At 38.4% G+C, this 14785-nt stretch overlaps 1 protein-coding gene across 5 annotated transcripts in view; it reads left to right on the plus strand.

Moving 5' to 3' along the window:
• Window positions 1–14785, plus strand: part of AFF2 (AF4/FMR2 family member 2) — a 292387-nt gene that overhangs the window by 260084 nt on the left and 17518 nt on the right. For 3 of the 5 annotated variants that reach the window (XM_026848360.1, XM_026848362.1, XM_026848364.1), the window contains 5 exons: window positions 827–951; window positions 6987–7221; window positions 9155–9294; window positions 9855–9918; window positions 13336–13472. In XM_026848360.1, coding sequence (XP_026704161.1) covers window positions 827–951; window positions 6987–7221; window positions 9155–9294; window positions 9855–9918; window positions 13336–13472 — 701 coding nt within the window. The remainder of the gene's footprint in view (window positions 1–826; window positions 952–6986; window positions 7222–9154; window positions 9295–9854; window positions 9919–13335; window positions 13473–14785) is intronic. The other 2 variants (XM_026848361.1, XM_026848363.1) reach the window with 1 other exon arrangement.

Below are 14785 nucleotides of genomic sequence, written 5' to 3' on the forward strand. Positions count from 1 at the left end.
GGAAAAAAAAAAAAGGGGGGGGGGGCATATGAAAGTTGGAACCTCATAATTTCATTAGCGGGGCCCTTGAATCACAAAGCAACAAATCTTGCTCTTGGATTGTACAAACATAAGCTACACTCTGAAACAGCCTGTTCACTTGCTGTATAATTGTTCTCTGCTACCCAAGGGGGGAAAAAACAATTAGGATGACTTGAGGGTATATCAACAGTTAAAACAGAGTAGGGAGAGCCTGATTTGTGTTTCTAAATCCTGCTATTAAAAGATTTATTTTAGCCATCTACTAGTGGGCTTGAAGGTTCCAGTGACAGAGCAGTAATCAGCTTTGCTTGTATCATCCTAACTCAGGCACAAAAGTCATGCATCAGGGAATCTTTCAAAGCAAATTTTAAATGAACTATCGCTGTTAATGACTACCCCAGCTCAGTCCTGTAGTCTTTTAGTCCTGTGAGGAATACTTACTCAGAGAAGTTTTCCCATCACCTTCCATTAAGTCAATGAGTAAAAGCTATTTACTTGAGTAAAATTTGGTTCTATCAAGTCATTCCATCTGAATTATTAATTAAATTCCAGTGCACTATAGAAGATAACCATAGCACATGAGACATTTTGCTTCCTAATTATCTGGTGGTGTCACTTGTTATATAACTTCATGTCATGTGTTTGGAGCATGTTTAGCCCTCATTTCAGGTGACTTTCATTTCTCTTAGACTAGTATTTTAACTGCTGCTACTGTAAAAGGAATACTGAGATTTCTGAGCTCTTAATGGCAAGTGAAATTGTGCATAGATGCTGGATCTTTCAAGCTCTACCTTTTATGTTAAAGCAGACAGAAAGCCTGGATACCTTTGCTGAAAGCAAGAAGCAGCGCCTGGAGGACCCTTCAGCTTCATGCCTGCTCCCACCTTGTATCTCTCCGATACCAAATCACAGATTAACCACCACTAAAGAGTAAGTTCTTTTTTTTTTTTTTCACATAATTCCTTTGCTGTAGAACTGGATGGGCTTTACAGCCCATAAGCATAAGCGACCCGGCACTGCTATTCCCATCCATCAGGAGGAGGATCCACATGGGTTTGGATGAGATTCCTTCATCCTTCTGATGAACTACAGGAATTCTGAGTGCCACCACAATCCCTGTGTACTCTTCTACCCCCATACTGCATCCTTTCAATGTTCTTTCTTGCCCCATCATCCTTAACCTTTGTGGCCAGAGAATCCTACTAAAAGTGGGTTTTATTTGATTTCCTGGAATTTATTTTCTAAAATTGTTTTCATAAGAGACAATTCTCAGTTTTATTGAACAAAATAGTGACTTCACTTCAACAGCTCTTATTTTTTAACTGTGTATACAGAAATATCAGGGTGACCATCCTAAACATTTCAAACATACGTGCTTTGTATTTCAGCAGACATATAATCAAATAGTTTGTGCCTTTCAGAGTGTCTTTGAGAGATGGCTATAATACTTGAGCAAACAGGCGCCACGTAAATAATGATTCTGATTAGTATAATCACAAGATTAACATTCTATAAATAACCAAAGAGTCCAACTCCCTTCTGTCATCAATTTTGTGCTTTTACAGTTTTGAGATGAGGCACTTCTTTCTGCTTTGCACTAGAACAAGCAAAGAATCAAACCCACAATGTGCTTCTGGAAACAATTTGATTGTAGTAGTATTTAAATTTAGATAAATTTTGATTGAAAAATCATTTAGGAAATAGCACACAAATTTTCAAATCCATAAAGGATGTTGAGCATCATTTTATTTGTACTGGTGTAATTAGAGAGTAACCTCAGTCCTTCAACTAACCCCTCATTCTACCACTGAGAAAATCAGTTGGAATCTGGAAAAGGCAGATGAGTTGAAAGTTACAATGTGATCTGTAACATGTTACACATTTGATAAACATCATGATGGGTGTTGCCTGATTGTCACTGCTAGAAATACAATGAGCAGAGATATATTGCAGAGGGACTCAAGGATTATCCACCCCCAACACCTCCACAATCCATTAAAAAAATCTTTCTATTCTTGTCACCAGTAAGCCCTAAGGATCCACCCCCAACCTGATGTTTCTTAATTTGAGCTTGTTTTCCAGGTCATTAATTTGATTCCTCAGAGCTTTCAAATCTTTAGTATTCTCTGTTAAAATATAATTGTGTCCATCAATAGTTATTTCCATATGCTAGCTCTTCCTCTCATCTGACTCAAGTTTTGAAACAACATTTTCTGACTGCTTTTCCACTGCAGTGATTGAGACCTGGGTCACACTGCATTTGTTATTAGTGTCTTCTGAGTTCTCGTGAAACAAATGCAATGTCGTTTGATAATTCAGGTCTTCAACTCCCAGAGACATGCAACTAAATATAGATCTGGCTGAAGTGTGTGACAACAAATTCTGGAGAGCCCCGGATTGTTTTTAAGCAGTCAGGAGTGGTTCTGTTCTCTGGAGGGTTAAGTGGAGTTTTTGAGAGGAGGCAGAAGAAAGGGAAAGCTGAAAGTACACGGTTCAAGGGCATGGGGGAAAATAACACTTCAGTGGTAAAAGGTTAAAAGGCAAGCTTTGCCATTTGCTCCTTTAGTCCTAAAGGTTCTGTGTTTTCTGTCAGAGCTCCTAAGTCTCTGTGTAAGGACTTTGAGAAATGAGGATGATTCAGCTACAGGTGTGATGTTCATCATTAAGGTGTTACATCCCATGGCGGATGTTTTCACTCGTGAGAAACCTTAGCTCTCCTGTTAGAACTTGATCGCTGTACCAATAAACCAGGTTCCCCAAGGCAGACTTCCGAGACTTTCCATTGAGCTTTTTTATAAATGCAAGAGCATTTTGACAAGAAGACTATGATCTCTGGGCCAAAAATTGGAGGCATTCAGGAGTCTGGAGGAATCAGTGACAGATAGGCCACACCTGTGCTTTTGCAGTTCTCACTGCCTACCTATGCTTTAGGCATTTGAATACATTTCTCTCATAATCTTTCCCTAAATATATGGGCTCAATAAAGCAAGCAAAGATGCATAATTGTTTTTTAAAGGGTTACATGTCTAATATGGACAGTTATATGCCCGATTTCCACAAGTTTCTATGACTACATGTACAATCTGAGTGTAGAAATTTCAAATGTTCAGTTGTGAATTTAAAAGCCATTTGCACAACCAAAAAGACAATTTGTATTATGTAGTCATTACATAAACAACTAGTTATCTCTCTGTTTTCTCCTTCCCTCACATGCTCTGGGGATGATGTCTTTTCCTAAATCTGATGTGACACTTCAAATGTAATTATTCAAACTATTGCCACTGTATTTTCCTTATTTCTGATATTTCATAGCAACTGAAGGAATAGATAATACTCTGGTTTGGCCAAGGAATTCAGAGTAATACCTTGAAACACTGCTGTGAGGCTGGATTTTTGTCAGATCAGCTGCCCACTTTGCAGCAGAGGATTATTTATGTATTTACTTGCTTGCCAGAGCAATTTTAATTTAAGCATTAATTGTATGTGCTACTGAATACCATTTATGTCTGAATACCTGGTTGGTAGACCCAGTTCCAGACAAAGCGCTATTCGCCAACATTTGGCAGTTTGTAACAACACAGAGTTATTTGCTGATGCAGACTGTGAGTCTGAATTTGAAACTAGACTCATACCAGTGAAACATGCCTGCCATCTAACAGGCATGCTAGAAGATTGTCTGAGGCAAGCATTTCAGCCTGTTTTTCAAGATTTCCTGTTCCCTTTTGTTTGACCTTTAGTTAAGGATGCACCTGTACTTGGAAATGTTTATTAGCGCTCCCTTGGGTAGTCACAACAGTGTTCATTGGGGTTCGTTCACGGCAAAGGCAGCCTTCTACACCTATGACAATGACTTCAGCTTCATTCAGTTGCTGCCATATGGTCCAAGCTAATGCAGGAGTGACCTTTCCCTGCTAACCCCCTGCAGAAAATCAGATACACCGTCAATGTGCAGCATTTCATTGTGGACAGGGAGAGTAGAGGCAAAGGAAAGCCAAGTGATTGGTATAGACAATGGCTTTGTCTCACTAATAGGCCAGAGATACCACAGCATACCACAAGGAGTGGATAAAGAAAGGGCAAAGAAAGACAGCTTGAAATGTGAAAGTAGATGGAAGTTCTCTCCTTCACACACTGACCTCTTGTTGCCAGCTTGCTTGCTTTCTGCCCTAAAAGAAACCAGGCTGAAAAAAAAGCAGATGGGGAGCCTTCTCGTTCCTTGGTAATTGGCCTTTTCAGACACGAAGATTAAACCCCGCAGCCACAAGACCATCAGTTCTGCTTGTATTTTTTCCTTGTGCTTTTATTGTGTTTCTCCCTAGATTTTAAATATAGTTTAACTAACAATCATGACAGCAAATTAAACCATTGAGTCTCGGTAATTATTGTAATAAATTCATTCAAAATTAGTGATTGCTGCAATCAAAGACCAGTTTCTTAGCCCATTAACAGCCCAAAGCAAAGTGACAATCTGGTTAACTGCTGGTAACAACCTATTTCATGGAGGTTATTGTTAACATAAATGCTTTGGCTTAAATCTGAGGGAGGTAACATTGCTAAATAAATTATCAGCTTAATTCATATGAAAACTCATAGGATTAAGTGGGCAGTAGGAAAAAATTAAAATAAAATTAAAAAAAAAAAACAGACAGAATTATAACTATATTGGTGGGTTTCTTTTTAATTTGATTTATGTAGACAAAAAAAAATATCCTCAAGTGCATTTTCCTTTGTGGTTGTCTTCCCACCCACAGAATGACTTGTGTGCCAGAGCTGAGTAGCTGCACCTATATCTTGGTTTGCCCCATTTAATGTTTAAGCCCAAAGATGAAGTGAACTGGTGACGTTTTAGCCATGGTACTTGCAGATGCCTTAATTTTTTCTTACACTGCTACTGTCTTAATCCTTCCCACTCCATCTAGCAGCTGAGGAATGTTCCTTCAACTGATTTATATGTGCCTTAAATTTCACCATGCAGTGGTAGACTGTGCAAGCAGAGTCCTGCAGTAGTGTGGAAATAGCCACAGATCTTCTGAGGAACCCCACTAGTCATGCACAGTCAGATCTAAAAGGGGACTTAACCAATAGCTCACAATCATTTTTTCTTCAGACACTTTTGAGACAGATCTGCCAGACTCAGTTGCTTTTCCCTTTGTAAAGTTGTACCATGGAGAAAGAAGAGCTCCAAACACCTCCATGCAGAGAGGCATGGAGAACCACATCACTCTGGGCTCCCACCTAAATATGCATGTTCAGGGTTGCCTGTGTAAGACACAGATTTGGGAGGCAGAGGGTTTGGGTTCTGCTCCTGGCTATTTCATTAACTGCGTCTGCTTACCCTCCTTTGGAAAACTTTCCTCTGGAAAAAGCTCAGAATATTATTGTGCTCTAGCTATGGTAACTTGTCTGAGTTTCAAAATGCTCTTTGGGGGTAAGAAAGCTAACAGATGAGGCTTTGAGTGAGAACTTCTTGGAGGATGTGTTGCAGGACCACATCTGCATAAAATCAGTCTCCTTGAAGAACTACCAGTCTCTTCCAACCTGGTTGCTTTCCTTTGATCTTCTTCAGGCCCATGTGTTTTCTGAGCAGGACAGATCCATACCAGTCCTGCCATAAGGCAATATGAATGCTGAACTCATTTTATGTCTTCAGCCTGAAGATCTTTAATATCAGAGTTTTAAATAAGATATTTTACCTCTGCAATCTAATTAAAAGAGATTTGAGTAGAAGAGCTATAACACCTGAAGCGTGGGGAGTTTGGTTCCTAGGCTAAAATGTTTTTGTATCACCAAAGGCCCTAAGTAGGGGAATGACCAAAGCAGGTGTAGATATTGATACTGGTGGTGAAACTGCAAAGAGGCCAGACTGGAATGAGAGAGAGCTCCAGAATGAGGAGTAAGGAAACATATGTTTCTTTCTCCTCTTTCCCTTGTTACTTTAAGGCAAAGTAGATCTATAATTCCTGACACTGACTGAAAGTGACTGGGAACAAAACATAAATTCTTGTTGACTTAATTTGTTATTGAAATTTTAGTCAATAACCATGCAAAGCAAATGATCATGTAGTGCAATATTAGATGTCTAACAAAAGATTAAAATTCAGGTTATCTTCATTGACTGAGTTAGGACAGTACCTAAAATAAAAATCTATGAGTAGATTAACATGTTAAACCATCAGTGGGGCGTTGGGTTTTGTTTTTTCTTTTTTAATGGATTTGAAGGGAGAAAGTTTAGCAGGTTTTTTTGGTTTTACTGTGTATCGCAGCTGCCATTTCTAGCCAGCTAAAAATTTCTGTACATAAAACAGACAATAGATTATCATATTACTTGAGCTTTCATGTCAAAACCACATTCATTTTCTGAATCACGTTCAATTCATCAACCAATATTTGCTCAAGGGCTTTTGCCAGCTACAATGTATCATTTTAATATAGTGTTGAACATTGGTTTTATTCTAGAGGTCAAATAATTATTATCTTGTTATTGTTATGGTTATCATTTTTGTAGTTATAATTTTTTTTGTTGTTCACATGCCATGTGCTGTTACGTTTTTTTTGCAAAGGTTGCTTACGTGGGCCCTAATCCACCTCTTAAAAAGACGCTTAGTATTAAACACATAAATAGTCATCCTTGATGTCAAAGGAACTAACTCCATGCATAAAACTTTCCAGCACTTTGCTGAGTCAGAGCCTCTATGACCTCTCAAATGAAGGCTGACTCAAATTAGCATTTAAATTGGGTGCAATTTGTACTAATGCACTGGAAGTTGTCCTCCAGAGCAGGAGGTTTCTGCAGCCATTGAAAAGGCAGAGATAGCTCTTCTGTTTTCACTCCATGTCTCCTTTTGACTTAGCTCCTAGGACATGGAGGGTAGAGCTGGCTTCTCAGTAAATAAAATCTAGAGCTCTGTGCTATGGAGGATTAACCAAGGTTCTTGAAGTACAGCTGACATTTATCTATGTCCCAGGAGCAGCGGTAGCTCAGTGAAGAAGGTGACAAAGAAAAGAGAAGAGAAGCTGTTCCCTCCTCCATTATCCCCACTCTTGGACGAGCCTGTTCACCGACGGCACAGCAGTGACAACAGCTCCTTCAGCCAAGAGACCAACATCACAAACACCTCTCAGACCAGCAGCTCTTCCTCCTCTGTTTCTAAACACAGAAAGAATGAAAATAAATCCTCTTCCAACCCCAAAGGAATATGTGTAAGTAACCGACCTCAGTTGCTGGAATTGAACATGATAAAATAAAATTAGCTTTGTTCTGTTTGATTTTTTTTTTTTTTTCCAGTATCTATTTTTAAATGTTTATGTAGTCTCACTCAAGAGCAGCGAGAAGTGGATCTTTGCAGAAGTGGATCTTTGGGCATAAGCAGCTCTTGCAAGTTCCATTTTTAGGTCAGCATCAGATATCTACTTGGTGTTGTATATTGCTCCTTGAAACACCTGGTCCCAGAACCTCAGAGGAGAACCTTTGCAGCCACCAACTAGCTGCAATTATCCCCTTAACTCTGTAGTTAAAACACGAGCATTTTGAAAATAAAACTTCAAGAATTTTGGTATCCATCACCTAAATAATTGCCCCAAATTCTCAGCCAGAATTAAGCACTGTAGTTATACTGAATATTGTGGCCTAAACTAAATAGACAATAGAAATCTAAAAAGCTACCTGTCCATAGCACACTCAACATGGAAATACCTTCTCTCAGGTTGACAGGCTTCCAGCAGTAAGATTTATTTGCACCTATTCTCCCTGAATCATGTAGCTAAGCTTTTAGATACCACGTAAATAGGCTTTTTTCAAAAAAAAACCTTATCATTCTTTTAGGGCCATCTCCCCATCAAAGTTTTTCACAAAGACAATTCTCTCTTGCTTGCTTTTCACCAGATTTGGATCTTTTTTTTACTGAAAATACATGAAAAGGTACCAAGACTAGAAGCTGCATAGCAAATTCACCAAAAATAAGTACAATTTCACATCAGTTTGTCATCCTCTTTTAGGTCAAACAGGGAAACTTCAGGGTTTTGGCCCATTTTAGAAAACAGTCCTCCCTCTGGAGTTTCAAACATCATTTAGTATCAAACTGTATCTTAGTATCACTGTCAAAATTAAAAGACAGGAAAATTCTGCCACAGAAAAGGACATGCACAGCCCCATTTTTCACAGTTCGCTGCTTTGTGAGAGGTTGTTACCCTGCACTGTAATAGTAAAACTCATAAGTTGCATTGGATCGTAGGTGACAAATCACTTCACCTTTTTCATTCATCCCTGTTGCTTTCTGATATCATTGTGTCACTTCAAGCTGCGAGAGTAATACACACGCCTTCAACTGAAATCAATGCCAAAATGAACTGCATATGTCAGCAAATAAACAATGCTATGTAAACAGCAGGGCCACTTCCTCTCACTCCCAGCATCTCTAGTCAGATTTATCCTTGGTTTATCTGCTATCCTGATACATGAAATATTTTTCTTCTAAAATATGTTAGATTTCTTTCCCTAGTTCATTGGACCATCTGTAATTTAGTTTATCTGGTTGTGGACCTAGCTTGCAAACAGCGATTGCCTGATTTAAATATTTCTGTTATACTTCTGGTTTTAAACAGTACAGAGTCACAACTCCTGGCTTCTGCTTTCCATTCTTCTCTGTGTTCTGTGTAGCAAGGTTGAGGAAACCATTCCTTGCTGGAATCCAAGCAGACTTTTCAGACACCTTAACAGTTAGCTAACAATAGTATAAAAAAAAAAAAAAAAAAAAAAAATGTATGAAGTTGAATTTACATCCAGCCCTTCAGCATTAGACTTCCCCACCCTTGCTTCAACCAGTGTCTCTAATCAGTAACACTGTGATATCCGGGCTGAATTCACCTAAGGATGTAAGTTAATGAGTTCAGGTGAGGGGTCAGCGGTAGAGTCATATTGCCTAATTAATCTAATAGGCTTATGTTATAAAGGATGGAAGGGTGGTTTTGTGAGGTAACCTGGATGTAGTTGGGTATATATGAGTGTTACTTTGTGCCTTAGCCTTTTGTTTATTTGGGGTTTTTTTTGGGGGGTGGGTGTGAGCACTTATATTGTTGGAACTGTTGGAATTGTTTGAACTATGAGGAGTTAATAACAGTCTTTTTTTTTTTCTAGGAGGAAGAATCTCACAACACACCAACAGCCAACACTCTTCTTGACACCAGCCATCTAGAATCAGACATCTGGTCTGCAATGCCAACACTTTCCAATGGGAATTCTGAGCCCAGAAGACCCAAAATAACATTCGATGATGTGTAAGTATTATCGGATCTCTGTACTAGCTGTATGTTAGGTAGTCGGGATATTCATGCAAGCAGAGCTCCCAGTGAAAGAGAGTATCTTTGATTATAACGCTAGCATTGGGCACTCATGTGGATAGTGCTGCACAAAGGCACACACAGTTTTAATCTTTACAAATTAACTGTTGTCACTGATTAATGAAGACTGTTGATAAATGTTTTCAGATCGTGAATGTTGGTTCATGCTAATTCTTCTTCGTTTTTTTTTATTTTAGCTCCTCTAATGGAAACTTCTTACACTTAATTAGTTTAAAATATTTTTTTCTTTTCCTCTGTTCAGCACACATTAATGGGTCCTTTGGGTGGCCGGTTTCCACAGCTAGTTATTTTACATTCTGGTCACCCATCATATCTTTGCATACAGCAGATTCAGATTAATATCAGGTTAAGATTTAAAGAGATAAGTGAGTGTATATGTCAAAATTGTTCTTGGAAGCAGTCAGCAATTTTCTCAAACAATGTTTGTCCAACTGTATGAAAACAAAGACTTGAAATAATTGATTTTGTCTCTTTAGGCTTCATAATGCGGATTATTACATGCAAGAGGCTAAGAAGCTAAAGCATAAAGCAGATGCATTGGTAGGTTATCACAGGAGGTTTTTGTCTCTTTCCACTATGGACATGGGTGTTACAAAAATGTACATTCTAAATGTCATCTAAAGGCTCAGAAACCAAGAGGAACTCTGCTGTTGACTAAAGCATGCTTCAAATTGTACTCCATAAACACACTGTCCACAAGAAGTCAAACCCTGAGCACCATTCCTAGCCTTTAACAATTCGTTCCCAAAAATAGAAGCTCCTTACAATAGCTGATATCCCTTCCGAGGAGGAGCAATAGTCATGCTGTTTATGAAAGATGTAAGATAATTTCATGAAAGATGATGTGTATTTGAAATTTGTTTTCCTATTCACTTTGAGCCTAAACCAAAAGTGTTGAAATATTCCATAACAGCAAGTTAAGAAAGGCAAATCACCCTCCACCCCATTATCATGTGGTAAAACTGTTTGATATTTCCAATCCAATTGTTTAAAATTTGCAACAATTGATTTTTAAATAGTACATTAATTTTTATTGCATGATTTTAGGCTGGTAAATAAAGACTCAACATGCTTCTTCCCAAAAAATCTTGTAATGAGGTATTCAATGCTGGGAAAGCTTTTTTTTCTCATTTACCCCAGATGAAATTCCAGTAAAGTTGGCCTAATTTTGTGAAGTGTTTTGACTTTGATGAAACTACTTAATCTGACAGATTATATTCTGTCATAGTTTGTTCAATCCAAACTATTGCTAGCGCTGAAGTCCCTTTAATAGCCATTGCTTTGAGGGCAGGGACTTTGCTCCTGTACACTACACAGAGTGCAGAACAGTAGCTCATTTAGGCAGGCTTAGTGGAACTTGACTCCTCTATTTACACTGAGATGTCTCAAATGGAGTGTAGCCATTCACTTTGCCCAAAATCACAACTGAAAAAGAACTGGGTGATTATCCACCTTCACTTTATTATTTGTGAGGTTTTTGCATGTCACTCCACATCAGAGATTTTGTACTTGGAAATAAGCAGCATTTGCCAAAAAAAAAAACCAAACCAACAAAACCCAAAAGCAACAAAAAAACCAACCCTGTTCTGTGTTTTTAAAAAATAAAACTAACAAATTGTTTTTAAAAAATGTCTCTCCCTCTGCTGTTGGTGAGCTGAAAGAGAGTTGACATGTCAAGTTGCCTGCTCCAGCTCTCCAGGCTCCCTTTTGACTTGGGGCATAGTGTTACCAAGTGTGTTTTCTGTGGGAGGTGGGTTCAGGTTTTTGGCAACCTGCCATGCCTGTCAGTAGGTTAGCAGCCATCCCTGCCGACCTGCCCGTTTACAGGAGGTGGCCTGCACTGATTCCTACAGCCCGACTCAGCAGAGCATGTTCAGCCAGAGCCCTGACATCTGCACACAGGAAAGTCTGGCAGAAGCAAACTGACACCACCTCCCACAGCTGATTGACCTTTAAAGAAAATACACATGGTTCTGGCACAGGGATGCCTGCTCCACGCTAGCAAATATTTACAGGCTCAGGCTTCTGATGATCTCGACATGCTATGTCAATCCACTTCCCTCCACAGCCTGATTCACTCAGAAAGTGTTGACCTGTCTCCCGTCCTCTTACCTTTGACTATGCCTCGCGGAATCGGGGGTGTTTCTCAAGCAGAACTAAAAGGAGCAGGCACAGCACATCATGCTGCTGCCTGCAGGCAGGCCTTGCCTGTCACATGCAGTTTGACACCCCGAGTGCTCTTACGGGAATGCGAGGCCATCCGCTACAACACAACTTGTTGGCAGACATAAATATCCATGAACAAAGTATCTGCTTTTTCTTTCTGGTATTTAGGTCTCAACTTTTTTTTTTCCACCCAATACAGCTGCACACAAATTATCTCCATGTAACACTCTTGCTGTGCAATCCCATAGTGTTTGTTGTCCTATGGAAATAATTGCTTCTGGTTACTTGGTGCTGACATGACAAAGCACATGCAGCACTGAAAGATGTGTTGCAGTGGCTAGAAAGATAATGCATGTGACCTCAGAATGTGTCAGCAAATGGTAATGAGATTTGTGGCAGTGCTGTTCCTGAGCTTGTATGGAAAATAGATTTCTGGTGAAGGGCAGGGCATTCTGCATCCTATGGGAGTGACCCCATGAAAACTTATCCCTGTCCGGGATGGCAGTAAGGAATCAACTAATTTGGATGGGCTGCTGCAGTGGCAACTGACTGTACCATATGGAAGAGATCTTGGAAATCTCGCTCTGTTCTCGGCTGAGCTGTGATGAGCTGGAGTAATTCCACCTACTCCACTAGTCAGAATGGAGCAAAGGGCAGGACTGGATCCCATTTCTGGCTCAAACTGTATGTCTGTACCAAATATGCTTGCAGCCAGATTCCTTTTATTTTATACCACAAAAAGATGTCTTTGGAAGACTTGAAGCAAGAAGTTTGAAGAATATGCTGAGAAGTGGCCATTGGAATAGAGAGAAAACATTTAGAAATATTTACTTTTTTGTGATCACTCAGGTAATATCTATCAATTACACAAAGGCTTTGTACATAATCAATGCAGAAGAGCAGAACTTGAAATTAAAGGTATGCAGAGGGAACTAAAGATTGCTTAGAAGTAACCACAAAGGCAAATATACTGTTACCTTGGACCAATACAAATTGTTCTGCTTAATATGTTGCTAGGATGGGCTTCTCTTTTGCGAATGGAAAACATGTGCAGATGCATCAAAAATATTTTGATAGAGATACACAAAGAAATTTTTTAATTATTTCAAGTATATTGGATCTCTTATATCAAATGCCACATTAGTAGAATTCTTACATCCAGCTATCAAAAATTGAAAATGTTAAATACTATTATAAAATACTTACTATAAAAATGTCATATATAATATTCATTACACATAAAAAAAGAAATCAGTATGTCTAAGTCAGTTTAATCACAACCATTATGAGGGCTAAAACCTTTTGCAATAAAATCCTAGTAAAATAAAATATTTAGCAGTGCTATATTTTCTCCTGGGCTTTTCTTCTGCTCTTTCAGTCATCCCACAAGTGATGAGATTTTTTTTTTGGTCAACAGTTAACGCAGAATGTGACATCTGACAAATGGCATGGAGTTGTTACTTAACCCTTGTGTAGTGACATTTAAACTTAGTTCGTATGTCGAGGAGCAATATGGATTTGTTCAAACATGCTTAGTGTCCCTCATTGCCTGTGTAAATCTGTGCATGTCAATGGCCATACATTGACTTTCCTCTGTGGAGCATATGACCATACACTACCTGAAAAGATTTGGTAAAAACATAGACCCTGCCTTAGTTACTGTATGAATTCATTCTGAACTACCAGCGTCACTTTGCTTTCATCCTAATTTTAGTGTTGCTTCGTATTATGATCTGTCTACCTAGAAATTAAAGCTGAAGGATTTTCTTGACGATGTCATTCCTATTTCAGCTGGAGAAGTTCGGCAAAGCAGTGAATTATGCTGATGCTGCCCTCTCCTTCATCGAGTGCGGGAACGCTATGGAGCGAGATCCATTAGAAGCTAAATCTCCATACACCATGTACTCAGAGACTGTGGAACTCATCAGGTTAATGTCCTTTCTGTGATCATTTTCATAATCTCATTTCAGTCATAATTAGAACCTGCTATGTTTTAAAAAATACCATTTCAAAGTATTAATGATTTGTCCAAGGCATCTTCATCTCAGAAGTCATCATAATTAGTTCTTGCCATTTTATTAATGTCATGGAAAATTTATAATTGATGGACACTGCTTTTATAAATTATCCCCTTTAGAGGTTATAATGTGAGTGTTATAATTTGCAATATTCATAAAATTAAAATTGAAATGTAGTGGGTGGAAGTAAAGTATAGTAATTTCACTGTTTGGCAATGACACTTGTCTTTTAAAAGGTGTAGTTTTATAATTCAAAACATTAAAGCGAGTCTATCAGGATTTCTATTACAAACTCTGGTTTTAGAGGTTTATAACTTGGCTGTTAAAAAAAGAAGGAAGCTGAAATTTGGCACATAAGATCATAGGCAGTGAGGAAGCTTTCCGCATGTATTGTATTAAAAAACTGTATTTTTTTAATGTTAAATGAATGTGAACCATCTGAATTATTTTTAATACAGTTTTGTAGACTCGTAGGCTAGAATATGGATGAGAGCACCATTACTTACTAATAAAATTTCTGAAATATTATTTTAAAATCTGCCTCTGTTCCCTATAGCTGTTTCATAGTGTTGGCTCTGTAGAAATAATGGTCTCCTGAGTAACTAAGGGCTTGTTTGCTTTACTTGCACAAATTATCAAAGTGAAATCAAGCAGGATTAAATTTACCTGTAAGTAGAACAACAGGATTTTTCCTCTTCACTGTGATGCACCTTTGCTTTCCCTGGTGTATACCGGGAATATCACCGTTAATGTCACTGTAATTACTGGCAGTTTACACAAGAGAAAGAAAAGGAGGCAAATCAGGCCCTAAATGTTTGGGGTTTAATATGACAAAGGTGTTCTTTTAACGTGCAGGATTTTAACATGCCAGATTAGCTGTTAGGGACTGCCAAAAATAATGCATGTTTTACATTTTGAACAAGTAGGTATTTACATAATAAAATGTATCAAATCTTAAGAAGCTCTTACTCTTAAGTAAATAACATGCCTGTTAAATATTTAAAAACATGTTTTTACATTCTGCACTTAATAAAGAGGAGAAGAAAATCTAAAGAGATTACTCAACAAGAAAATGATGTTCATTCAACACTTAGGATCCAAGTTAAACCCTTGAGAGCAGAGGACTTAAGAAAAGGAGCTGCCTGCTACTGCTCTGCTGTGCTGAAACTCTTCCTGCACTCTGACAGTGGACAGTTCAGTACTTTGTGTCCTGAAATAGAAAA

This window comes from Athene cunicularia, assembly GCF_003259725.1.
Source record: "Athene cunicularia isolate RWA chromosome 4 unlocalized genomic scaffold, athCun1 chr4_part3, whole genome shotgun sequence".
NCBI classification, from domain to species: Eukaryota; Metazoa; Chordata; class Aves; order Strigiformes; family Strigidae; genus Athene; species Athene cunicularia.